At 43.9% G+C, this 27,405-nt stretch overlaps 1 protein-coding gene across 2 annotated transcripts in view; it reads right to left on the bottom strand.

Annotated features, from left to right (window-relative positions):
- The window catches only part of frg1 (FSHD region gene 1), a 46,191-nt gene extending 28,464 nt beyond the window's left edge, over positions 1-17,727 (bottom strand). For both annotated transcript variants that reach the window (XM_068034475.1, XM_068034481.1), the window contains exons 1-2: positions 17,640-17,727; positions 16,532-16,599 (exon numbers count right to left, since the gene is read on the bottom strand). In XM_068034475.1, coding sequence (XP_067890576.1) covers positions 16,532-16,599; positions 17,640-17,695 — 124 coding nt within the window. In that variant the 5' untranslated portion in view covers positions 17,696-17,727. The remainder of the gene's footprint in view (positions 1-16,531; positions 16,600-17,639) is intronic.
- Positions 17,728-27,405: the final 9,678 nt, after the last annotated feature.

Below are 27,405 nucleotides of genomic sequence, written 5' to 3'. Positions count from 1 at the left end.
CAATTGAGGCCAAAACATGGTATGTTTTCAAGAAGGAGTTAGATGTAGCTCTTGGGTCTAAAGGGATCAAAGGGTATGGGGCGAAAGCGGTAACAGGCTACTGAGTTGGATGATCAGCCATGATCATAATGAATGGCGGAGCAGGCTCGGAGGGCCGAATGACCTACTCCTGCTCCTATTTTTTATGTTTCTATGGATAAAGCACCAGGGCCAGATGAGAAGCATTCAAGGATACTGAGGGAAGTGAGGGTGGAAATTGTGGAGTAACTGGCCATAATTTTTCAGTCTTCCTTAGGTGGTGCCAGAGGACTGGAGAATTGCAAATGTTGCACCCTTGTTCAAAAAAGGGTGCAAAGATAAGACCAGCAACTACAGGCCAGTCATTTTAACTTCGGTGGTGAGGAAACTTCTAGAAAAAATAATTAGGGACAAAATCAATAGTCACATGGACAAATGTGAGTTAATTAAGGAAAGGCAGCATGGATTTCTTAAGGGAAAACGTGCTGGAATTTTTTGAGGAGGTAACAGAGAGGGTTGATGAGGGCAATGTGGTGTACATGGACTTTCAAAAGGCTTTTGATATGGTGCCACACAACAGACCTGTGAGCAAACTTGTAGCTCATGGAATAAAAGGGACGGTAGCAACATGGATATGGAATAGGCTGAGTGACAGGAAACCAAGAGTAGTGGTTCATGGATGTTTTTTGGGCTGGAGGAAGGTTAGTAGAGGAGTTCCCCAGGGATTAGTGTTAGGACCCTTGCTTTTCCTGATATATATGTTAATGACCTAGACCTTGACATACAAAGCACAAGTTCAAAGTCTGCAGATGATATGAAACTTGGAACCATTGTGAACTGCGAGGAGGATAGTGTAGAACTTCAAAAGGACATAGACAAGTTGGTGGAATGGGCAGATTAGGTGGCAGATGAAGTTCAATGCAGAGAAATGTGAAGCGATTAATTTTGGTAGGAAGAACATGCAGAGACAATATAGAATAAAGGGTACAATTCTAAAGGGGGTGCAGGAGCAGAGGGACCTCGGTGTATATGTGCATAAGCCATTGAAGGTGGCAAGACAGGTTGCGAGCGCGGTTAATAAAGCATTCAGTATCCTGGGCTTTATTAATAGGGGCATAGAGTCCAAGAGCAAGGAAGTTATGTTGAACTTATATAAAACACTAATTCGGCCTCAGCTGGAGTATTGCATCCAGTTCTATGCGCCGCACTTGAGGAAAGACGTAAGGGCATTGGAGAGAGTACAGAAAAGATTCACGAGAATGGTTCTGGGGATGAGGAATATCAGTTATGAAGATAGATTGGAGAAATTAGGACTGCTTTCCTTGGCGAAGAGAAGGATGAGAGTTGATTTGATAGAGGTATTCAAAATCATGAGGGGTCTGGACAGACTAGATAGAGTGAAACTGTTCCCACATGTGAAAGGATCGAGAATGAGAGGGCACCGATTTAAAGTATTTGGTAAGAGAAGCAAAAGTGACATGAGGAAAAACTTTCTCACGCAGCGAGTGGTTAAGATCTGGAATGTGCTGCCCGAGAACGTGGTGGAGGCAGGTTCAACTGAAGCATTCAAAAGGGGATTAGACAGTTATATGAAAAGGAAGAATGTGCAGGGTTATGGGGAGAAGGCAGGGTAATGGAACTAAGGGAGTTGCTCTTTCAGAGAGCCTGTGCAGACACGATGGGCCGAATGGCCTCCTTCCACGCTGTAACAATTCTGTTATTCTGTGAGGCGACTTGATTGAAACATATAAGATCCTGAGGGGTCTTGACAGGGTGCATGTGGATACGATGTTTCCACTTCTGGGAGAATCTAGAACTAGGGGTCGCTGTTTAAAAATAAGGGGCTGTCCATTTAAGACAGAGATGAGAATTTTTTTCTCTCAGAGGGTCATGAGTCTTTGGAACTCTCCGTCAAAAAGCAGTGGAAGCAGAGTCTTTGAATATTTTTAAGGCAGAGGTAGATAGATTCTTGATAAGCAAGGGGGTGGTGAAAGGTTATTGGGGGTAGGCAGGAATGTGGAGTCGAGGTCACAATCAGATCAGCCATGAACTTATTTAATGGTGAAGCAGGCTCGAGTGGCCTACTCCTGCTCCTAATTCCTATGTTCTATTGCAAATGCAATATGACATTCCCATTCTACAACCTGACAAGTATGTTGTATAAACAGCAAGCACTGTGGGGTTTGCTTCCTATAATCACTTGCACTTGCAAACCTTATGAGTTATACAAGATCACATGTAAGGTCCGATAGCAGGTAAAATGACTGAACAAATATGTGGAACTATGCTGTCAACATACCTTCCTGTAAATGCCATGTTAAGAAAATATATGCAACACCACTTTGTAGGATTCACCTGTTTTATCATTGTTATCAATTCCATTGCTGAATTCTAAAATCCTCTCAATTCTTCGGCTTACTACACTTAGAATCACAGAAAGTTTAAGGCACAGAAAGAGGCCACATCGTGTCGGTGCCGGCTGAAAAACGATCCACCTATTCTAATCCTACCTTCCGGGAATTGTAAGCCTCTTCCTTTAATCTAATACTAACTTTAACTTCTTTAGTTAGCTGTGGTTGGATCACTTTTCCGATGGTGTTTTTATTTCTTATGGAGATGCATATTTGTTGTGAATTATGAATTACTTCCTTAAATCTTTGCCATTGCTTATCTACCATCATATTTTTCAATCTAGCTTCCAAATCTACTGCAGCCAACTCCCCCCATATCTATGTAGTTTCCTTTGTTCAGATTGAAGACCCTAGCTTTGGACTTAAACAAATGACTCTCAGGGCAGAATTTTATGTGGCGTCAGAGGCCCCGCCCACTGCTTGAAAAGTCAGGGGGCGAACCTGCCTTCGCCAGGCCTGGAAGACACACTGTAACTTTACGTGGCCCGGCTGCTAAAGGCTGCAAATGAAACCCGACCCAAGCCCGACAGAATCACATCCGATCCTGAGCCCGACCAGATCGAGTCCTTCCATTTTTTCCAGCGTCCGACCCGACCATCAGTTAACCTACCTTCCGTTTTTCACTTTGTTGCTGATCTGCACAAGCTTAAAATAATTGTAACTAAACCACCGCTCTAGTCCAAAAATTACATTCACATTGGAGCCACTTACCTGAGCCTGTCCAACCCGGCCCGGCCCGGCCCGACCCGACCCTGAATGCCGGACCCAGAAGCGCAATCCGACCCGAACCCGACACATGTCGTCGGGTCCCGTTGGGTTCGGGTCAGGTAGCTGGCCTTTACCGGCTGCTCTTCAGTCCCTGCAGCGCCACTGGGAGCAGTGGCCACTGCTGGGACTAGACCAGTCAGAAGAGTACCATGGAGGTTGCTTCCATAAAGGTGAGTGGAGTTCTGGGCCTCACCAGGGACAATTGGCTGGGCCCCGGCAAGGCAGATGGGGGTCGTTCAGCAGGGCAGGGTGGGGCGGGGGAGGGAGGTTCTCCAGCAGGGGTGGGTAGTGCTTCTGGGTGGGCTGTCTGTGGGGCAAAGGGTGCCCAAACAGGAGTTTTCCCTGAACCCGCCCTCGCCCTCACCCCCCTCCCCCCGGCCCGTGAGGAGGCTGCCAGGTTTTACCGGGTGGCATCCACAGGTGCTGAAGTTAGAGTCATAGAGAAATACAGCACTGAAACAGGCCCTTCGGCCCACCGAGTCTGTCTCGACCAACAACCACCCACTTATACTAATCCTACATTAATCCCATATTCCCTACCACATCCCTACCTTCCCTCAATTCTCCTACCATCTACCTACCCTAGGGGCAATTTACCATGGCCAATTTACCTATCAACCTGCAAGTCTTTGGCTGTGGGAGGAAACCGGAGCACCTGGCAGAAACCCACGCAGTCACAGGGAGAACTTGCAAACTCCGCACAGGCAGTATCCAGAACCAAACCCGGGTCGCTGGAGCTGTGAGGCTGCGGTGCTAACCACTGCACCACTGTGCCGCCCCAAGTTCCCGGTTGCCGCTAGTAAAATACCAGTGATGGTGGGAGAAAGCCCTTAAGTGGTAAGTAAGAGGAGACAGAGAGTAGCAGTGGAAGGGAGTTTCTCAAAATGGAAACGTGTGACCAGTGGTGTTCCACAGGGATCCGTGCTGGGACCACTGTTGTTTGTGATATACATAAATGATTTGGAGGAAAGGTGGTCTGATTAGCAAGTTTGCAGACGACACTAAGATTGGTGGAGTAGCAGATAGTGAAGGGGACTGTCAGAGAATACAGCAGAATATAAATAGATTGGAGAGATGGGCAGAGAAATGGCAGATGGAGTTCAATCAGGGCAAATGCGAGGTGATGCATTTTGGAAGATCCAATTCAAGAGTGAATTATACAGTAAATGGAAAAGTCCTGGGGAAAATTGATGTACAGAGAGACTTGGGTGTTCAGGTCCATTGTTCCCTGAAGGTGGCAACGCAGGTCAATAGAGTGGTCAAGAAGGCATACGGCATGCTTTCCTTCATTGGACGGGGTATTGAGTACAAGGGTTGGCAGGTCATGTTACAGTTGTATAAGACTTTGGTTCGGCCACATTTGGAATACTGCGTGCAGTTCTGGTCGCCACATTACCAAAAGGATGTGGATGCTTTGGAGAGGGTGCAGAGGAGGTTCACCAGGATGTTGCCTGGTATGGAGGGCGCTAGCTATGAAGAGAGGTTGAGCAGATTAGGATTATTTTCATTAGAAAGACGGAGGTTGAGGGGGGACCTGATTGAGGTGTACAAAATCATGAGAGGTATAGACAGGGTGGATAGCAAGAAGCTTTTTCCCCAGAGTGGGGGATTCAATTACTAGGGTTCACGACTTCAAAGTGAGAGGGGAAAAGTTTAGGGGGGATATGCGTGGAAAGTTCTTTACGCAGAGGGTGGTGGGTGCCTGGAACGCGTTGCCAGCGGAGATGGTAGACGCGGGCACGATAGCATCTTTTAAGATGTATCTAGACAGATACATGAATGGGCAGGAAGCAAAGAGATACAGACCCTTAGAAAATAGGCGACATGTTTAGATAGAGGATCTGGATCGGCGCAGGCTTGGAGGGCCGAAGGGCCTGTTCCTGTGCTGTAATTTTCTTTGTTCTCTTTTAATTGGCCACTTAAGGACCTCTATTGGCCTAGGGCAGATAGACTATTTTCAACCTCCCCCCACTGCTGGGAAAATGGCAGAAGGGGCAGGTAGGCGAAGGGAACAGCACCCCCCTCCTCCCACTCAATTTTATGCCCCTCCAAGCCTCTAACCTGCTTGCGGTGAGGGGATGGGGGGGGCGGGGGGTAAATAAAATTCTGGCCGCAAAATCAATATAATGATGACCCTTGCCCAGAGGGTCCTTTACTACAGGTTATTAATTAACCCTGTCTTATTGCACAATACTAGATCTAAAATAGCCAGTTCCCTAGTTGATTCCTCGACATACTGATCTGGAAAACTATCTTGATTGCTTTCCATGAACTTGTCCTCCACACTATTACTGCAAATTTGGTTTGCCCAGTCTATATGAAGATTAAACTCCAGCGATCCACGTTTTCTCTAAGCTGTGCAGCAAACCTAAAGTCCCTGCACAAGCTGAGCACAAGTCGGCCCCTTTAATTTACTGTGCGTGCGTGGCAGAACAAAAAAAGCGATCACACTCGTAAAGAAATCACCTGTGCACTTGAAAAGATATTGAAGGGAACTTTGCCAGTGGCTACTGCATTAACCTTGTTAAATGCAAATTTCCAGATTTACATGCTGCCCAGAACTACAACTACTGTTAGCGAGCCTATGAACAACCTACTCGTGTTTTCTGCTCCTTGTTTTTTCTTAGCTTCACTCAAACTGATTCTACATTCCGATTTTCCAAGCTAAGATCCTTTCTCTCTACTGTCTTTATCCCACCCTTTATCTGGACTAACCAACCACCTTCTTTTCCATTTTGCCTACCTCTTCCAAAAGTCAAGTATCCTGGAATATTTAGTTTCCAACCTTGGTCACTCAGCAAGCATGTCTCCATAATGGCCATTAGATCAAAACCAGTTATTTATATCTGTGCTATCAATTCATCTATTTTGTTGTGAATACTTCACGCACTCAGATATAATGCCTTTAGAAATTTTTTTCTATTTTTCCCTTATGTCACCTTATGCCTTATTACCTTGGTTAAGCTCTCTGTCCCTTTGTAAGCCACTCTGCTTACTTTTACACAAATCGGTACTCTGCTCTACAGATTTGACATTTCTCAGACTGTTTTTGAATTTACCCTTTCCTGAATTCTCCCATTCCACCCCCTTCAATAGTTTAAAGCCGTACCACTCTAGTTATTTGATTTGCCAAGACAGTGATTCCAGCTAAGTTTAGGTGGAGACCATACCAACAGAACAACTCCCTACTGCCCCATGAATTGAACTCCCTGCCTCCAACACCACTCTTTCAGCCATGCATTTAACCTTCTAAATTGTTGTCCTTGTGCCAATTTGCACATGGCTCAGGTAACAATCCATAGATTACTACCTGTCAGGTTCTGCATTTTAATTTTGATCCTAGTCCCTCAAACTCTCTCAGCAGAACCTCATTCCTCGTTATAGCTATGTCATTGGTTTCTATATGGATCATGACAACTGGATCCTCCCCCTCCAAGTTCTTCTCCAGCTGAGAGATGTCCTTAACCCTGGCACTGGGCAGGCAACACAGTCTTTGGAACTCTCAACTGCAGTTGAAGAGAACAGTATCTAGCCCCCGACTATACTGTTCCCTATCACTACTACATGTGTCTAATAAGTTCTGTTAATGGATGTTAAATACCTCGTAGTTAAAGGTAATAGGCTGAACAGGTGTTGGGTGTTGTTAGGAGTGGAGAAGTGAGCTCTGTGGCAAGCAATAAACAGTCTCCACCAAAGCATCCTAGTCTCAGTGTCTTCTTCACAAACAGGCTTGGAAGTTTCTCTAACATTGGTAGCAGAGGATGGCTGTATGAAAGCGAAGATTTGAGACCAAGACTTGTTTTCAGACAGGAGATTAGAATTGGAGTTTTTTTTTTGAAGATGACTGAAACCAGGTGTAAGGTGTCGGGATATGATTTTCTATTGCTGTTTTGTGAAGTCGAACCTCACGATGGAAGAATGACGTTGATCTATGGACACAGGTTACATCTTTACCAAAAAGGAAACAAGGAATAGCCCTTGCACTTCCCGCCACAAGCAAGATTGGGGCAAAGTGTTCTCGGAGCTAGTGGCTCATCATTTGGACTATCTCATAAAATTTATGGATAAAATTTATATGAAAGATTACTTATTGAGTGCTTATGAGGCATGGTCAGACTTTGATAAATTTAGAAAAATGGATGGTTCTTCCATAAAAGAATATGTTATGAAGTTTAACCAACTATATGCAACGATTCTACTTGGTAATTCCTAAATCAGTACTTGCCTTCAAATTTTTCTTTATTCATTCATGGGATTTGGGCATCGCTGGCGAGGCCATCATTTATTGCCCACCCCTAATTGCCCTTGAGAAGATGGTGCTGAGCCGCCTTCTTGAACCGCTGCAGTCCTTGGGGCGTAGGTAACCCACAGTGCTGTTAGGGAGTTCCAGGAATTTGACTCAGTGACAGAACAGCGATATAGTTCCAAGTCAGGATGATGTGAGGGGAACTTGATGTAACTGCTGCCCTTGTCCTTCTAGGTGGTAGAGGTCATGGGTTTGGAAAGTGCTGTCTAAGGAGCCTTGGTGCGTTGCTGCAGTGCATCTTGTTGATGGTACACACTGCTGCCACTGTGCGTCGGTGCTGGAGGGAGTGAATGTTTGTGGATGGGGTGCCAATCAAGCGGGCTGCTTTGTCCTGGATGGTGTCGAGCTTCTTGAGTGTTGTTGGAGCTGCACCCATCCAGGCAAGTGGAGAGTACTGCATCACACTCTTGACTTGTGCCTTGTAGACAGGTTTTGGGGAGTCAGGAGGTGAGTTACTCACTGCAGCATTCCTAGCCTCTGACCTGCTCTTGTAGCCACAGTATTTATATGGCTATTCCAGTTCAGTTTCTGGTCAATGGTAACCCCCAGGATGTTGATAGTGGGGGATTCAGCAATGGTAATGCCATTGAATATCAAGGGGAGATGGTTAGATTCTCTTTTGTTAGATAGTGCCAGGATATAGAACATGGATAGGCTCTTGGTATTAACTGGAGGTAGATTCAAAGAAACAGATACGCTTTTTGATCAGATGTCGGATGCCCTGAAAAGGCTTCTGGGAAAACATTCCTTTCTGGCTGCTTTCATGGCACAAATGGGCTCTTCAGCAGTGACACTGAAGGTGGAGGATACAATGTTAGCAGCCTTTCGAGGCCGTTCAAATATGGGGCCCAAATGTCAGTACAAAATCTCACACAAAATGAATGAGGATAAAGACCCTTTTGGCAGCAATAAAAGACGGCAGGAATTGGGCAATTATGGCAGAAGGATGAACCCCAGGAATAACCAAAGGATGGTCAACAGGTATTTCCGATGTGACTCCACGTATCATTATGCTTTGCACTGCCCAAAAATGAATAACATGGTTTTTGAGATGACACAAGATGTGGAAGGTTCGGAAGACACTACAATCAGAAGGAATTGTGCTGGTCACAAGAAGCTTCAGTCTGGTAATGAGTGTCCTAGTCGCAGATTCGTTCAATTGTGCAGTACCAGACAGTGGGTGTACGTTCATGGTATGTGCAGTGGACTGGTTAAGATGTTATATGGATTCTTTAAGTAAGGAAGACTGAAGTAAGGTCAAAGAAAATGACAGTTTGGGGATGACAACACGTTGAAATCACTAAAAAGAGTGGTAATTCCATGTAAAATAGCTCATTAGTACGGATGTAGTATCCAGTGAAATACCTTTGCTGTTAAGTAAACCGTCTATGAAAAAGGCTCAGATGAAATTGGACATGGAACATTATAGGGCAATTATCTTTGGAAAATCTGTAGCTTTGCAGTTTACACAGTTGGGACATTATTGTATTCATTTAGCAAGACCTAACATCTCTAAACAGGATGTTAAAGAAGTATTAATGGCATCCGGGGGTAGGGACTTAAAGGAGAAAAGGCAAATTATTTCAAAACTACATCGACAATTTGCACATCCATCTGGTCATAGGTTGAAGATTCTGTTAAAAGATGCAGGGGTAATAGATGATGATTACATTAGACTTATCAAGGATATCAGTGAAAAATGTGATATCTGTAAAAAAAAAAAAATACAGGAGGACACCATCGCGATCCATCGTGAGTCTTCCATTAACAAGGGACTTTAATGAAACGTAGCAATTGGCTTGAAGATATAGGATAAAGACAAAAACATTTTTTCTTCTACACTTTAAAGACATAGTGACTAGGTTCAGTCTGTTGATGGTAATTTATAGTAAAGACAAAAAAGTAATAGTGGACAAGATAACGGAAAGGTAGATAGGAACGGGACTGGGAGCACCGGCTAAGTTTCTAACTGTCAATGGAGGAGAATTTGCCAATGATGAGTTCAGGAGTATGGTTGAAAATATGAAGGTCAATCACGACAGAAGAAAGTCCTTTTAGTAATGGGATTTGTGACAGAAATCATGCTGTGATTGACGAAATGCTCTGAAAAATTTTAGCCGACTAACCAAATTGTAAATTGATGACTGCTCTGGCTTGGGCAGTACATGTGAAAAACACGCTTCAAATGTTTGGGGGCTACAGCCCCTATCAATCAGTTTATGGCAGGAATCCGAAAATACCTTCAGTAATGTGGGTAAAGCCCCCCGGCTTTAGAGGGGACTACAATGAGTTCAATTTTTGCGGAACCTTTGAATGCCATGCATACAGGGAGAAGAGCAGAGGTTTCAGAAAAAATCAAGAGAGCTTTGAGGTATTGGATGAGGCCATCAGAAAATAATTTTAATACCGAGGACATGGTGTAAAGGGCAGAAAGAATGGAGAGGCCCAGGAAAAGTTATAGGTACTGATGGCAAAACTGTAATTTTGCAACACGGCAACCAAATTGTTAAGAGTACATTCCTCGTGCCTTATTGGCACTGATTATACTTTGACAGAATCTGAACTGATGGACACTGATGATGCACCATGTACTTTGCATGCACATATGTCGGACCTTTAAGAGCAACAGATTGTGGCAGATAATGAGAGTGGACCAAGTGATTGTGAAGATCAAGATAAGGCTATTTATCCCAAAGGTCAACTACTGAAAGTTGGGACTCGAGTGACGTATATGCCAGAAGGGGCATAGTGAATGGAGGGAAGCCACCATTATAGGAAGGCAGGAAAGGCCACAGGGAAATACAAACATTGGCTGAATGTGCAACACAAGAGACAGGATATCAGACCTATAGATTAGCAGAAGGAAGTGAAAATATGGAAGGCCAGAAAACGTAGTGTAAGTTCAGACAATGGGCCTGAAGATGATCATAGTGCAAGGAAAAGATCACAAACTTGTGAAAGGAAGTCTGGTCGTAGGAGGAACAAGTTGAGTAGTAGGAGTCCAGAAAGGGATAGGAAACCTAGTAGGGGATGTGGCTTCACAAGAGCAAAAACCAGAGAGGCAGGCGAGGAGCGCCATAAGAAGTAGAAACTCTTATGTTAGAGAAGCTTTAGTGGCTACTAACAAGTTAGATGGTAATTTGGTAACGGATGCAAAACAAAAAGAGCTTGACAGTTGGAGAGAGTTTGGTGTTTGCAAGGAGGTGCCAGATAGAGGACAACCAGCATTGTCCCATAGATGGATCTGCACAGAGAAAGTACTTCCGGATGGTACATATAAAGCTAAGGCCAGACTTGTAGCTCGGGAATTTGAGGAACGACTAGGCGACCAAGAAGTTAAAAGAGACTCCCCAACAGCAGGAAAAGCAAGTTTGAGGATTTTCCTAGCTCTTTTAGCGACACGGGTATGTCCATTGACATTAAAGCAGCGTTTTTGCAAGGGGAGAAATTTCAAAGGGAAGTATTTTTCAAGCCACCAAAAGAAGCTGGAGATATAGAGGGGAAACTATGGAAGCTAAACAAGTGTGTTTATGGGCTAAATGATGCATCCAGGGTGTGGTATTTTTCAGTTAGCTCTGTCCTACTAAAAGCTGGCTCTATTCAAGTAAAGGTGGATATGGCAATGTTTTATTGATACTATGAAGAAAAATTAGCCGGCATTCTTATGATGTACGTAGACTATTTTCTGTGGGGAGGATCTGCAGCATTTGAGAAATTTGTGGTAGATAAAGTTCTACAGGAATTTAAAATTGGAAGTCAGGCTTCCAGAGCTTTTAAACAAATAGGGTTGAATATCAGGCAGACTAAGTTGGGGGTAACCCTAAATCAACAGTCTTACCTAGAGAATGTTAATAGGATCCCAATAAATCAGGCCAGATCCTCACAAAAGGAAGACTCTACAACCATGGAAGAAGCAGACCAGTTAAGGAGCTGAATCAGGCAATTAAACTGGATGTGCACACAAATTAGGCTGGATGCTTGCTATGATGTATTAGAATTGAGCACCATACTGATACATGCTACTTTTGGGGAAGTGCTGAAAGCAAATAAGACATTGAAGAAATCGAGTTTTGACAAATGTACACTCAAGTTTCCAACACTGGATGACCCAGAAGAAATGAAATTAGTCATTTTTAGTAAAGCCTCACACGCTAATCTTCCCGATGGTTATTCGAGCGCAGCAGGGCTCATTATATTTTTGGTGGGAAGAAATGATTAATGTTGTCCATTAGCCTGGGAATTGAAGAAAATCAAGAGGGTAATTAAAAGCACCTTTAGCTGCTGAGACACTTGCACTGATAGAAGTGAAAGATATAGGTATGTATTTATTGAGTATTTTAAGGAACTCTTGTATAAGTGGTAATCAGAGAAACATTTTCCTAGAGAATGCTATATAGATAACCATTCTCTCTGGGACAACGTCCATTCGACAAACAGTGTTGAAGAAAAGAGGTTGAGAATTGATCTTGCGAGTATAAAAGAAATGTTGGAAAGAAATTTCCAAAATAAAATGGGTCGACGCAAGTCATCAGCTGTCGGATTGCTTTACGAAGAGAGGTGCTTGTTCAAAGAAATTGTTGGAGGTTGTCGAAGTGGGCCGTTTTGTGTTATGATGAGTTAGGAAAACGTGGAAATTTTTTTAATGTTAAGATCGCTTTGTAATTCTTTAAACAAGTTTTTTTTTTGTTAAAAAAGGGGGGTATATACAGTATGTTAATGGTTGGTGCTATTAAATTTAAAGAAAAGAGGGGAATCTGTTAGTGTCTGATAAGTTCTGTTAATGAATGTTAAATACCTAGTGGTTGAAGGTAATAGGCTGAACAGGTGTTGGTAGGAGTGGAGAAGTAAGCTCTGTGGCCAGCAATAAGTAATCTCCACCAAAGCATCCTAGTCTAGATTTCATCTTCACAAACAGGCTTGGAAGTTTTTCTAACACACATTCCTTTTCATGCTCCCAACTTGAATGGCCTCCTGTGCCACGGTCAGTTGGTTCATCCTGCAAATTTTGTCCTCATCCACCAGGCAGCAACAACCTCGTACCTGTTGGATAAGGGCAAGGGCTGAGGCTCCTCCAGCAATGCACCTGGGATCCCCTTACCTGCCTGACTCACAGTCATACCCTCATGTCCCTGACCACTAGCCAGGCTTGCACTACGACCTAACCTAAGGAGTGTGACTGCCTCCTGGATCCAGGTTAACTCCCGCTCCCTGATGCCTGAGACTAGGATGCTTTGGAGGATACTGCTTATTGCTGGCCACAGAGCTTACTTCTCCACTCCTAACAACACCCAACACCTATTCACCTATTATCTTCAACTACTAGGTATTTAACATTCATTAACAGAATTTATCAGACACCAAGATTCCCCTCTTTTCTTTAAATATATATATAAAACAAAAAAAGAGACAAAATGATACATTTTTCTTTATCTTACATTATTATACCTTCAACAGCACCAGCCATTAACATACTGCATATACCCCCTCAAACTCCAACTCAACAACTCTGAGCTGTATTTCGAGACGCAGACACTGACTGCAGATGTGATTGTCCGGGATCGCAATGCTCGTCACAAACTCCCACATGCTGTAGTTCTGGCAACCACCTGCCCTGCCACGTCTACCTAGCTGTGTTATATTTATTTAATCAAATTATCTTGAAGATTTGTTTAAACTCATTATTTGATCTAGTTTAAGTTATACATAGGTTAAAGTAAATATTCACCTGTAACTTACTCCTGGCACCATTTCTTGTGGCATGTTGTCACTTTGCTATTTCGCTTTGTGCCGCTTACAGACCGCTCCCCTCTCCCGTGCTGCTCTCAGCCTCACCCCCATTGCGTCCAACCCCTGTGCCGCTCTCAGCTTTGCCCGTGGACTTGCTCCTCTCTCCCGCATTGCTCTTGGCCATTCCTGTTTATGTTTGTAATGGCTTTTCAGGAAAAGTTTTGGATTAAAATAATTTAAATTCCAACTTAATTCTCAAAATGTGCATCAGAAAATAATGGTGAAATATCACATTACAGCTTAGGGAACTGTTAATATTAGCTCAGTTTCTGTAATGTGCAATTTCGTTCTGTGAATAGTTTCTAAATCGATAGACGTTTGTGATCCTTGAAGCAGATGCTGTACCAAACTCCTAGCCTACAGCCCATTCATAGATAATAAAAGTAAAATTTTGCAGATGCTGGAAATCTGAAATAGAAACAAGAAATGCTGGAAATACTCAGCAGCTCTGGCAGCATCTGTGGAGAGAGAAGCAGAGTTAACGTTTCGGGTCACTGACCCTTCATCAGAACTGGCAAATATTAGAAATGTAAAAGGTTTTAAGCAAATAAAGCAGGGGTGGGGCAAGAGATAACAAAAGAGGTGTTGATAGGACAGGGTCATAGAGAATAACAGACCAGAAGGTCATGGAGCAAAGGCAAACGGTATTTTAATGTTGTGCTGAAAGACAATGCGTTAGTACAGAGAGAGTGTTAATCGACCAAAAACTGAACAGCCTGGCCCCAAGCACAAACATGAAAAAACAGTGGGTAGGCACAGTAGAAACAAACTAAAATAAAATAAACACATAAAAAAGAAAAAAGAAAAAAATAACTAAATAAAAATAAAAAGGGGAGCCCGTCATGCTCTGAAATTGTTGAACTCAATGTTCAGTCTGGCAGGCTGTAGTGTGCCTAATCAGGAAATGAGATGCTGTTCCTCAAACTTGCTTTGATGTTCACTGGAACACTGCAGCAATCCCAGGACAGAGATGTGAGCATCAGAGCAGGGTGGAGTGTTGAAATGGCCAACAACCAGAAGCTCAGGGTCATGCTTTCGGACTGAGCGGAGGTGTTCTGCAAAGCTGCGTTTGGTCTCCCCAGTGTAGAGGAGACCACATTGTGAGCAGCGAATACAGTATTGAAAGTATTGTACTTGAAAAACTGAAAGAAGTAGAAGTAAATCGTTGCTTCACCTGAAAGGAGTGTTTGTGGCCTTGGATAGTGAGGAAAGAGGAGGTACATGGGCAGGCATTTCACCTCCTGCGACTGCAGGGGAAGGAGGTGCCGTGGGAAGGGGATGAGGTGGTGGGGGTAATGAAGGAGTGGACGAGGGTGTCGTGGAGGGAACGATCCTTTCGGAATGCTGACAGGGGAGGGGAAGATGTGTTTGGTAGTGGCATCACGCTGGAGGTAGCGGAAATGGCAGAGAATGATCCTTTGGATGTGGAGGTTGAAGGGGTGGAAAGTGAGGACAAGGGGAACCCTGTCACGGTTCTGGGAGGGAGGAGAAAGGGTAAGGGTAGAGGTGTGGGAAATGGACCGGGCACGGTTGAGGGCCCATCAACCACAATGGGGGGAATCCTCGGTTGACGAAAAAGGAAGACATATCAGAAGCGCTGTCATGGAAGGTAGCATCATCAGAGCAGATGCGTCAGAGATGGAGAAACTGGGAGAATGGAATGGAGTCCTTACAGGAGGCAGGGTGTGAAGAAGTGTAGTCGAGGTAGCTGTGGGAGTCGCTGGGCTTATAATGAATATTAGTAGACAGCCTATCCCCAGAGATGGAGACAGAGAAGTTGAGGAAGGGAAAGGAAGTGTCAGAGATGGACCATGTAAAGATGAGAGAAGGGTGGAAATTAGAAGCAAAGTTGATAAAGTTTTCCAGTTCCGGGCGGGAGCAGGAAACAGCACCAATAGAGTCATCAATGTACTAGAAAAAGAGTTGGGGGAGGGGGCCTGAGTAGGACTGGAACAAGGAATATTCGACATATCCCACAAAAAGACAGGCATAACTAGGACCCATTCGGGTACCCGTAGCAACACCTTTACTTGAAGGAAGTGAGTGGAGTTGAAGGAGAAGTTGTTCAATGTGAGAACAAGTTCAGCCAGGCGGAGGAGGGTGGTGGTGGATGGGGACTGGTTGGGCCTCTGTTCAAGGAAGAAGCGGAGAGCCCTCAAACCATCCTGGTGTGGGATGGAGGTGTAGAGAGATTGGACGTCCATAGTGAAGAGGAGGCGGTTGGGGCCAGGAAACTGGAAATTGTCAAAATGACGTAGGGCGTCAGAAGAGTCACGGATGTAGGTGGGAAGAGACTGGATGGGGAGAAAAGACAGAGTCAAGAGAAGAAGAAATAAGTTCAGTGGGGCAGCAACAGGCTGAAACAATGGGTCTGCCGGGACAGTCCTGTTTGTGGATTTTAGGAAGGAGGTAGGAGCAGGCTGTCTGGGGTTGCGGGACTATGAGGTTGGAAGCTGTACAGGGAAGATCTCCAGAGGAGATAAGGTCAGTGACAGTCCTGTGGACAGTCGCTTGATGTTCGGTGGTGGGGTCATGGTCCAGGGTGAAGTAGGAAGAAGTGTCTGAGAGTTGGCGCTGAGGTAGAGGTAGGTACGCCAGACAAGTGCAGCCTCACCCTTGTCTGCAGGTTTGATGACAATGTCGGGGTGAGACCAGAGAACGGACTGCAGCAAGTTCAGAGGGGGACAGGTTAGAGTGAGAGAGGCAGAGAAATTGAGATGGCCGATGTCTCACCAAAAATTTTCAGCGAAAAGATCAAGAGTGGGTAAGAGGCCAGAGGGAGGGGTCCAGGTAGAGGGAGAATGCTGGAGGTAGGTCTGCTGGTCAGGGGGAGGGCTCCTTGTCAAAGAAGTGAGCCCGGAGGCGAAGGCAACGGAAGAAGAGCTCAATGTCATGCCAAGCACGAAATTCATCGAGGTGGGGGGCGTAAGAGGATAAAACTGAGTCCTTTGCTGAGTACAGAACGTTCAGGGTCAGAGAGGGGAAGGTCAGAGGGTACAATGAATACATGACAAGGGGTCAGATCAGAAGGGGTGGGGTCAGAGGGAAGTGAATGGGAAGGAGGATCTGGAGGGGCAATAGTCTCCATCAGCTGCTGGAGCTTGCATTCCTTAACACCTGAAAGGAAGAAAAAAGCCTGTTTATCGACTACACTGAAGTTTTGTCATGCTCAAACCTTGTGGTTGGATGATATACTTGGAAAAGAAAAGCAATGAGACATTTTGTTACCAGCCTCACTTACCAATAATATCAAACACCTGTTCTTCCTCCTCGCGTTTCCTTTTCCCTTTTTTTTTCTTCTTCTTCTCGCTAAAGAAAAATGTCATGATTGACTTGAGCATATAAACCTTGTACATGAGTTAGAGCCATGATGCCCAATCACACAAGTTTCATTTGTGCATGGAGAAGTGGCAGAAAATAAGTTCTGGGTTGTAACATAACGGCAAGCTGTATTTATTATGATTTATACTGGTAAACTATTTCCCTATTTCATGAATTGAAATAAACCACAACATTTTTGCAGGCCTTATCATGGGTGGAAAGACTAGTAGATTCTCCAGTAAACCCACTCCAACAAATTACACCAGTATACATGATACAGAACACATCCCAAACTGGTGTTTCACTCAATCGGAGAGAAGGAATATTTTGATGTTTGATAATTGAATAAAGTCTTTTGTGTATGTTTAAGAGAATGTATATTATCACTCATTCAGCCCTGTCATCGTCTCCCACAAAATATTAGCCCCTCCCTCTCTGTCAATAGAATCATAGAATAGCTGCAGCACAGAAGGAGGCCATTTGGCCGTCGTATCTGTGCTGGCTCTCTACAAAATCAACTCAGCTAGTCCCACCCCACAGCCCTATACATTTTCTCTCTTCAGGTGCTTATGCAACTCCCTTTGGCACAATTGAATTTACCTCCACCACTCTCCCAGGCAGTACATTGCAGATCCTAATTCCTTGCTGCATAAAAACATTCTTCCTCGAGTTATCCCTCTGTAAATATCAATCCCTCTGTTTCTCTGTCAATATCAGCTTCTCTCTGTCTCTCTGCAATCATCAGCCCCTCTCTAACTCTCTGCCAGTATCAGCCACTATCTGTCTCTCTGCCAATATCAGCCCCTCTGTCTCTCTCCCTCTCAATATCAGTCTCTCTGTCTCTGCCAGTGTCAGCCCCTTTGTCTGTCTCTCTGTCAATATCAGCCCTCTCTACCAATATCAACCCCTATCTCAAATATCAGAATGGCCTCCTTATCTGCTGTAACCATTCTACCTGCCAATGAGTAAGAACCTCAGATCCCGATCCCACCCATGTCGTTACTCTGCTCCGTGGGTGAAACACAAACCTTTTCATTCCTTTCAGCACCAATTTCGTACTCTTCACACAAGCATATTCTGCCATATTGGAAATGAGCCTCCTCACTGGCTACAGCGACACCCAGTGGACGGGCGGACTAACACTACAGCGACACCCAGTGGACGGGCGGACTAACACTACAGCGACACCCAGTGGACGGGCGGACTAACACTACAGCGACACCCAGTGGACGGGCGGACTAACACTACAGCGACACCCAGTAGACGAGAGGACTGACGGATACAGCGATACCCAGTGCATGGGAGGACTAACACGTATAACAACACCCAATGGATGGGAGGACTCAGATACAGCGACACCAAGTGGACGGAGGGCGCGCAGTTACAGCGACATCTAGTGAAAAGAAGAGTGCATGGACACAGTGGGGTCCATTGGGCTGAAATAAAGCGGATGCACAGGGACACCCAGTGGGATCGAATGAATCCGGCGTAGCGTTGCCGTTTGGAGGATGCACGGATCTGTCCGACTTGTCAGACTAGCCTACATTATAACAGTGACTACATTTCAAATGTGTTTCATTGTAAAGCGTTTTGAGAAGTTCGGTGGTTGTGAAAGGCGCTATATAAATTCAAGTTTTGTTTGGCCAATCACAAAAGATACTTTCCGGGATGTGTAATTATGCATTCTGTGTACATGTGCAATCAGAAAGCACCAGATCAATGTGACAGTTTTCAGCCATAAATTTGAAAAATAGACCACATAAGTTCAAAATTAGACAAAAATGACAGTCATTGGAAATGTTGATCTGTATATATGAGGAAAAACTTTCACGCAGCACGTGACTAGGATCTGGAATGTACTTCCTGAGAGTGGCAGGTTCAATCGAGGCATTCAAGAAGGAATTGGATTGTTATCTGAAAAGGAAGAATGTGCAGGGCTACGGGGAGAAGGCAGGGAGTGGCACTAGGTAAATTACTCCTTCGGAGAGCCAATACAGAAAGGATGGACAGAATGGCCTCCTGTTCTGTAACAGTGCTGTGATTCTGTGACAGCAGCGTTGACTTTGATGTCAATACTGTAATGTAAATGAAGTGGCACTGGTGCCTCTTTCTCCATTTCTAGAGGGATTTTTTAAAAATTAGTATTGCCAGATGCTAACTCTGTTTCATTTAAATTTTCTCCATTTGTCACTCCTGTTGACCTGGAGCTGCTAGCTGATACTGGGGCGCTATCCTACAGGTGCGGAGAGTTTGCTGGTATCTTGCCTAAGTGGCAATTCCTTTAGGCGTTTCAGACCATCACCCATTGGAGATTGTTACACCTGTTATAATGGCTATGACGGATTGGGAAACGTTACTTAAAGGGATGAAGGTGGATAGACAATGGCAAACATTTAAAGAGCACATGGATGAACTACAACAATTGTTTATCCCTGTCTGGCACAAAAGTAAAACGGGAAAAGTAGCCAAACCATGGCTTACAAGGGAAATTAGAGATAGCATTAGATCCAAGGAAGAGGCATATAAATTCACCATAAAAACAACAGACCTGAGGATTGGGAGCAGTTTAGAATTCAGCAAAGGAGGACCAAGGGATTGATTAAGAAGGGGAAAATGGAGTACGAGAGCAAGCTTGTGGGGAACATAAAAACTGACTGTAAAAGTTTCTATAGGTATGTGACGAGAAAAAGATTGGTGAAGACAATTGTAGATCCCTTACAGTCAGAAACAGGGGAATTTATCATGGGAAACAAAGAAATGGCTGACCAGCTAAATGCATACTTTGGTTCTGTCCTCACAAAGGAGGACACAAATATCATACCAGAAATGTTGGGGAACATAGGGTCTAGTGAGAGAGAGGAACTGAAGAAAATCAGTATTAGTAGAGAAATGGTGTTGGGGACATTGATGGGATTGAAGGCCGATAAATCCCCAGGGCCTGATGGTCTACATCCCAGAGTACTTAAGGAAGTGGCCCTAGAAATAGTGGATGCATTGATGGTCATCTTCCAAGATTCTATAGACACTGGAACAGTTCCTACAGATTGGAGGGCAGCTAATGTGACTCCACTATTTAAAAAGGAAGTAGAGAGAAAGCAGGGAATTATAGACCAGTCAGCCTGATGTCGGTAATGGGGAAAATTCGAGAGTCCATTATCAAAGATTTTATAGCAGAAAACAGTTGGAAAACAGTGGTAGAATTGGGCAGAGTCAGCATGGATTTACGAAAGGAAAATCATGCTTGACAAATCTAGAATTCTTTGAGGATGTAACTAGTAGAGTTGATGAGGGGGAGCCAGTGGATGTGCTTGATTTGGACTTTCAGAAGGCTTTCGACAAAGTCCCACATAAAAGATTAGCATATAAAATTAAAGCGCATGGGATTGGGGTTAGTGTATTGCGATGGATAGGAAATTGGTTGGCAGACAGGAAACAAAGAGTAGGGATAAATGGGTCTTTTTCTGAATGGCAGGCAGTGACTAGTGGGGTACCGCAGGGAGCGGTGCTAGGACCCCAGCTATTCACAATACACATTAATGATTTAGATGAGGGAACTAAATGTAATATCTCCAAATTTGCAGATGACACAAAACTGGGTGGGAGGGTGAGTTGTGAGGAGGATGCAGAGAGGCTTCAGGGTGATTTGGACAAGTAGAGTGAATGGGCAAATGCATGGCAGATGCAGTATAATGTGGATAAATGTGAGGTTATCCACTTTGGTGGCAAAAACAGGAAGGCAAATTATTATCTGAATGGCTATAAACTGAGAGAGGGGAATATGCAATGAGACCTGGGTGTTCTCGTACACCAGTCGCTGAAGGTAAGCATGCAGGTGCAACAAGTGGTAAAAAAGACAAATGGTATGTTGGCCTTCATAGTGAGAGGATTCGAGTGCAGGAGCAGGGATGTCTTGCTGCAATTATACAGGGCCTTGCTGAGGCCACACCTGGAATATTGTGTGCAGTTTTGGTCTCCTTATCTGGGGAAGGATGTTCTTGCTATAGAGGGAGTGCAGCGAAGATTTACCAGACTGATTCGTGGGATGGTGGGACCGACGTATGAGGAGAGATTGAGTCGGTTAGGATTATATTCGCTGGAGTTCAGAAGAGTGAGGGGGGATCTCATAGAAACCTATAAAATTCTAACAGGACTGGACAGGGTAGATGCAGGAAGGATGTTCCTGATAGTGGAGGAGTCCAGAACCAGGGGTCATCGTCTAAGGATACTGGGTAAACCTTTCAGGACCGAGATGAGAGAAATTTCTTCACCCAGAGAGTGGTGAGCTGTGGAATTCGCTTCCACAGAAAGCAGTTGAGGCCAAAACATGGTATGTTTTCAAGAAGGAGTTAGATATAGCTCTTGGGTCTAAAGGGATCAAAGGGTATGGTGCGAAAGCGGGAACAGGTTACTGAGTTGGATGATCAGCCATGATCATAATAAATGGAGGAACAGGCTCGAAGGGCCGAATGACCTACTCCTGCTCCTATTTTTCTATTATAATGCAATATGAATGTATGTGGATCAGTAAAACAGCCAAATGTCTAACTAAATTCTTGTGCATTGGACATAATATGTAAAAAGTGAACTGCCCCTTCATTTCTTTGTTAAAATTTAAGCAAACATGATTCATTCTGCAGTTATTTAATTTTTAGTAGTTGGAAGTAAAATCAGGAACAAAACAGTTTTTACACAAACTTCACTGACTTCTGGCTTCTGATTCCTGCCAATCTTATATTTTAGTAGGTAACTCTTAATTTATATTTCCATGGATAACTTAGCATCTGATTTAATATGAAGAAATCTCATTAACAATGCTGTGTTCCATTTAGAAAAAAAGTTATTGAAAATAACACTGAATGCCAGTAGAAAGCTTTAAAAAAATCTCATTCAAGGTATCTTACAATTGCGTCGAAAACAGAATTCCTTGCAGGAATGATATTACTACCTTGCTCAATCGTCCGAAACTGGGCTCTGTAGCACAGCTGGTGCCAGTACTATGGATTCCCAAAGTGAAATAATGTTGGCTGGAATGCGTCTGGCCACCTCCAGCACTAGCACTGGCTGTGCGAGGTCCAGATGCATGCCGGGTGAGTAGATTATAATGTCAAACAGCCTCTAATGCGTTCAACTGCACGAGAGACGCCCTCTCCGCCTACTACTGTTATCTAAAGGGCCAACCACCAATTTTGAGATGCTTTTGACTTACTTTTGCCTGTGCAGAATTAGTGCAAGTACAGTGTTCACTATTGTTGGAGGAATTTTGCAGACATTCTGGATTTTCAAGAGAGTGGTGCTGGATCCTGACAAGGAGTCAGAAGAGTTGATTGGCCTGTCAGGGGAAAAGCTGCTTCAGTAATGAGGGCTACAGTTGCAGTTCCTGTTGGGCATTATTTGGAATTGGGGCACAGGCAGCAGGGAGGGGAAGCAATGCACAGAGGGAGGGGGAAGAGAAAGAGGAGGAAGGGGGGAGCCATCCAGGACCTTTCAATCCCTCTGCTATGTACCAACACATGTTCTGTAGACCAAAGGCCAGAAATAAAAACCAGCAACAAAAAATCATTCCGGAACAACTTTATCCAACAACATATCCAATAATGCGTACAAAACTGAACTATTCACCCTTGTGCATTCCTTTATTGTCTGTCTTACTGGTGCCTTTGCCTGGCCTAGTACCTACTACACTGTGCTATCCCAGTGGCTGCAGCATGGCTGGTGGAACGCTGCTGTCTTTCACTGGGGGAGACTGCAGATGGCCTTGCAAGATGACCTCAAGCACCTCTGGGCTCGAACTGCACCACCTTGACATGGATGGCAGCATTCTTGGCTGGCTGGCTGAAAGGCAACAGCAAAGAAACTGGTGGAGTGGCAGTGGTGGGAGAACCTCAGTTTGTGCATCTCGGAACCATTGGTGGGGCCTCAGCATTCCTAGTAATCTGTTGGAGGACAGATTGCTGGACTGCTATGAGAGCTTGTATGCCCCTTTGAGAACTGATGGCAGCGGTTTGAACCTGCATGGCAGGAAACATGGATCTCAAAACCCAAGTCTGTGCTTCCACTACAGCACTGAGACATTGCGTGCTTTCTGCCTGTTCTGCAATGGAAGCTGAGAAATTGTTTATCACGCACACTGCATCATGATTTGGTCCGCTAGCACTGTCATGGAGTTGGACACCAATTACATCCAGGAAAGGATGAGCTTAAAGCTCTGCTTGAAACCCTATGCCAATTTGGAGCTGGATTCTTCCATTCTCCTTGATCGTGACTGGAAGCTGTCTAACAGGCCTACCAATGCACCAAGGATCTTGGTGTGCATGCTCATCAGCATTCTCCTGTATGCTGCCCCATCCAAGTCCTCATCTGACTTCCCTGTAGCAGAAATCGTCTGTGACTTCACCCTCCGGTGAGCTGGCACTTGAACTATCATTTCCCCTTGGCCTGGCTGCAGCCCATTCATTCCCAGAGACTCACCAGGTCCTGATTCTGATTCTATAATACCCTGTAAGGTATGTCGAGTGGCGGAGTGGGCAGTGGTGGGAGAACCTTGGTTTGTGCACCAGAACTGGTGGCCGTGAGTGTCAGACCAAATGATGGTGCTTCTTCATCATAGGTCAGTTGTAGCTGTTGCTCTTCTTCATGAGGCTGCAGTGGCCGGCAGACTTGCTGAGTATTTCCAGCACTTTCTGTTTTTATTCTGTTTTATCCTCTTATATCCACTTTTTCCTTAAAAGACAAAAATGGTTTTAAATAACTAACAAAGGCAGGTTTCAGCCTTCGCAAGGCAAACAAAGGCACTAATAGCCCCCCGCAGGTAGTATGGTGGGTTATATAACTCACCTTGTGTTAGCGCATTGTGCCTCAGCAATTTGATCATCATAGGTGCTGACATATGACTGTATCTAGCATTCACAGGAAATGTCTTTCAGCAGCTGTATCAGAATTTCTGCCTTGGCTTTACAGTGGACATTTGCCTTCAAATGTTGGGAGGACAATGTAGCTCGTAATATACTAGTCACCTTGACACTGAAGTCTAATAATAAATATAAAAGACTTTGCATTTATAAAGCATTTTATCATACCTCAGAACACCCCAAAGCACTTTTTGAAATGTAGTCATTGTTGTAACATAGGCAAACCTATCAACAATGTTATTCATACCGCATAATAGACTAATGAATAAGGTCAGACCATGCGGAGTCAGGGTACAAGTAGCAGAATGGATAGCAAGCTGTCTGAAAGACAGAAAACAGAGAATAGGGGTAAAGGGTAGCTGTTCAAGAGTGGCAGAAGGTGGGAAGTGAGTTTCCACAAGGATCACTGTTGTTCACAATTAATATTAACTATTAGACTTTGGAATCAAAAATATAATTTCTATAATTTCAGCACCAAATTGTGAGGGATAGTCAACACTGAGAGGACTGCAACAAATTACAACACATTAATAAACTTGCAGAATGGGTATATAATTTGCAAATGGATTTCAACCTAGACAAGTGTAACGTATTACATTTTAGTAAGAAATATAAAGAAGCCATGTTGTTTAGAAAATAAGAATCTAAATAGGGGTAGAGGAGTAAAAGGATCTGTGAGTATAAATACACAAAGCATTAAAAGTTGTGATGCAGGTCAATAAGACCAGAACAAAAGCAAACCAGAAGGTTAGAATTGAAAAGTAGAGAAGTTATGCTAAACTTGTATCAAACCTTGTTTAGACCACACTTTGAGTACTGTGTGGAGTTCTAGCTGCCATATTATAAAAAGGATACAGAGGCACTAGAGAGGGTGCAAAAAAGATTTACAAGGATGATACCAGAACTGTGAAGCTTTGTCTATCAGGAAAGGGCGAACAGGCTGGCTTTCTTTTCTCTTGAAATGAGAGGCTGAGGGTGCCCTAATAGAGGTCTTTAAGACTATGAAAGAACTTGATAGGGTAGACATAGAGAAGATATTTCCACTTGTGGGGAAGAGCAAAACAAGAGGCCATCAATATAAGATAATGACCAAGAAATCAAACAGGGAATTTAGAAGAAACTTTTTTCTCCAGAGTGGTGAGAATGTGGCACTTGCTACCACAGGAAGTAGTTGAGGCAAATAGTATACAAGTCAGTGATTCACAATATATTCTCCAAATGGAGTATCTCAGCTCCCCCATTTACTTTGAGCAACTTTTATCTATTTGGCATAAATATACTTACCATTGTGCCATTACTTAGGCAATGCAATATAGAATCCAATTTTTTCCATCAAACTGGCCTTTCATATGTACAGGACACTCCACTGGTTTTATCGAAATCCTTACTATGGCATATTGAATTAGATGGGGAGGTGGTGGCATAGTGGTGATATCACTGGCTTAGTAATCTACAGCCTAGGTTAATGCACTGTGGACATAGATTTAAATCTCACCACAGCAGATGGTGAAATTTGAGTTCAATTAATAAATCTGGAATTAAAAGCTAGTCTAATGGTGACCATGAAACCATTATCAATTGTTGTTAAAAACCCATCTGGTTCATTACTGTCCTTTAGGGAAGGAAATCTGCTGTCCTTACCTGGTCTGGCCTCTATGTGATTCCAGACCCACAGCAATGTGGTTGACTGAAATGGCCACTCAGTTCATGGGCAGTTAGTGATGGGCAATAGATGTTGGCCAAGTCATTGACACCCACATCCTGCAAAATTAATTAAAAAAGAAGTCAGACATCAAATCAGTACATCATTTTCTTCAGACTCCAAGTGGTAATGGGTTTGTTGGAGAGCTCTAGCTTTATCAACCCAGAGGATAATGACTGATGACAAACTTTAGCAAATGGAGAAATTATTTAGTTTATATTTTGTGTAATTACGTGCCCTGGAAGACAAATGGAATTCCTGATCCTTTTCATTTCCCTAACAACCCTTATGGCATCATTACTCACTGCATCATAATATACCTTTACAGCTGCTCTTGGTCACTTTGAACATAGGAACATAGGAGGATAGGAAAAGGAGTAGGCCATTCAGCCTCTCGAGCCCAGCCTAACTCCATATACCTGCCTTTGGCCCATATCCCTTAATATCTTTGCTTAACAAAAATCTATCTCAGATTTAAAATTAACAGCTGTTCTAGCTTCAACTGCTGTTTGTGTGAGCGAGTTCCAAACCTCTACCACTCTTTGCGTGAAGAAGTGCTTCCTAACATCTCCCCTGAACGGTCTGGTCCTAATTTTTAGACTATGCCCCTAGTTTTAGAATCTCCAACCAGTGGAAATAGTTTATCTTTATCTAGCCTGTCCTTTCCTGTTAATATCTTGAAGACTTCGATCAGATCACCCTTTAACCTTCTAAATTCTAGCGAAAACAGGCCTAATTTGTGTAATCTCTCCTCGTAACTTAACCCCTGTAGTCCAGGTATTATTCTTGTAAACCTACGTTGCACTCCCTCCAAGGCCAATATATCCTTCCTAAGGTGTGGTGCCCAGAACTGCCAACAGTACTCCAAGTGGGGTCTAACCATGGTTTTGTACAGCTGCAGCATAACCTCTGTCTTTATACTCCAATCCTCTAGATATAAAGGCTAGCATTCCATTAGCCTTTTTGATTATTTTCTGCACTTGCTCGTGGCATTTTAAAGATCTTGCACCTGAACCCCCAAGTCTCTTTGGACATCCACTGTAAACCTCTTCCCATTTAGAAGGTACCCTGCTCTATTCTTTTTTGGTCCAAAATGGATAATCTCACACTTGCCCGCATTGAAATCCATCTGCCACAGTTTTGCCCACTCACCTAGTCTGTCAATATCTCTTTGCAATTTTATGCTTTCATCTAGACTGTCTACAATGCCGCCTAACTTTGTATCATCAGCAAATTTGGGTATATGACTTACTATGCCATCATCCAAGTCGTTAATGAATAATGTGAATAATTGAGGTCCCAACACAGATCCCTGCGGGACACCACTAGTCACATCCTGCCAATCGGAGTACTTACCCATTATCTCCACTCTCTGTCACCTACCACTCAACCAACTTCCTCACCGTCAATAATTTGCCCTCAACTCCATGGGCTTCTACCTTAGTTAACAGTCTCTTATGTGGGACATTGGGGTGGTGCACCGCAGCCTCACCGCTCCAGTGACCCAGGTTCAGTTCTGGGTACTGCCTATGTGGAGTTGCAAGTTCTCCCTGTGACCGTGTGGGTTTCTGCCAGGTGCTCTGGTTTCCTCCAACAGCCAAAGACTTGCAGGTTGATAGGTAAATTGGCCATTGTAAATTGCCCCTAGCATACCTAGGTGGTAGGAGAATTGAGGGGATGTGGTAGGGGATATGGGATTAATGTAGGATTAGTATAAATAGGTGGTTGATGGTTGGCACATACTCAGTGGGCTGAAGGACCTGTTTCAGTGCTGTGTCTCTCTATGACTTTATCAAATGCCTTCTGGAAGTCCATATAAATAACATCCGGGCTTTAAAGGCTCTCTAGTTTTGCCCCCCTTTGTAGGCACCATGACATGGATCTGCTTAGTCAATAAATGGTTAGCAAGCTCTGATTTCAATTTGTTCAGGACTTCAGCTGCAGAGGAAAGGAAATCTTTGGCAACATTATCGACTGTAATCACACAAATTTGGTCCTAGGCTTGTGGGCAGTAAATACTATTTTGTTTAGGTGCCTTGACTTAATAACTTGTAACATAGAGGTCATCAGTCATTCTCTGGTGGCAGTCACCCTTTGTTTGTGAAGAAGGCAGCTTGCCCAAGACAAACTAAAGATTGCACTCTTGGCCCCTAATGTTAAACAGAACCTTTGAACAGCTAAACG

This window comes from Heterodontus francisci, chromosome 1 (genome assembly GCF_036365525.1).
Source record: "Heterodontus francisci isolate sHetFra1 chromosome 1, sHetFra1.hap1, whole genome shotgun sequence".
NCBI classification, from domain to species: domain Eukaryota; kingdom Metazoa; phylum Chordata; class Chondrichthyes; order Heterodontiformes; family Heterodontidae; genus Heterodontus; species Heterodontus francisci.
This window is presented reverse-complemented; position numbering and strand designations above follow the sequence as displayed.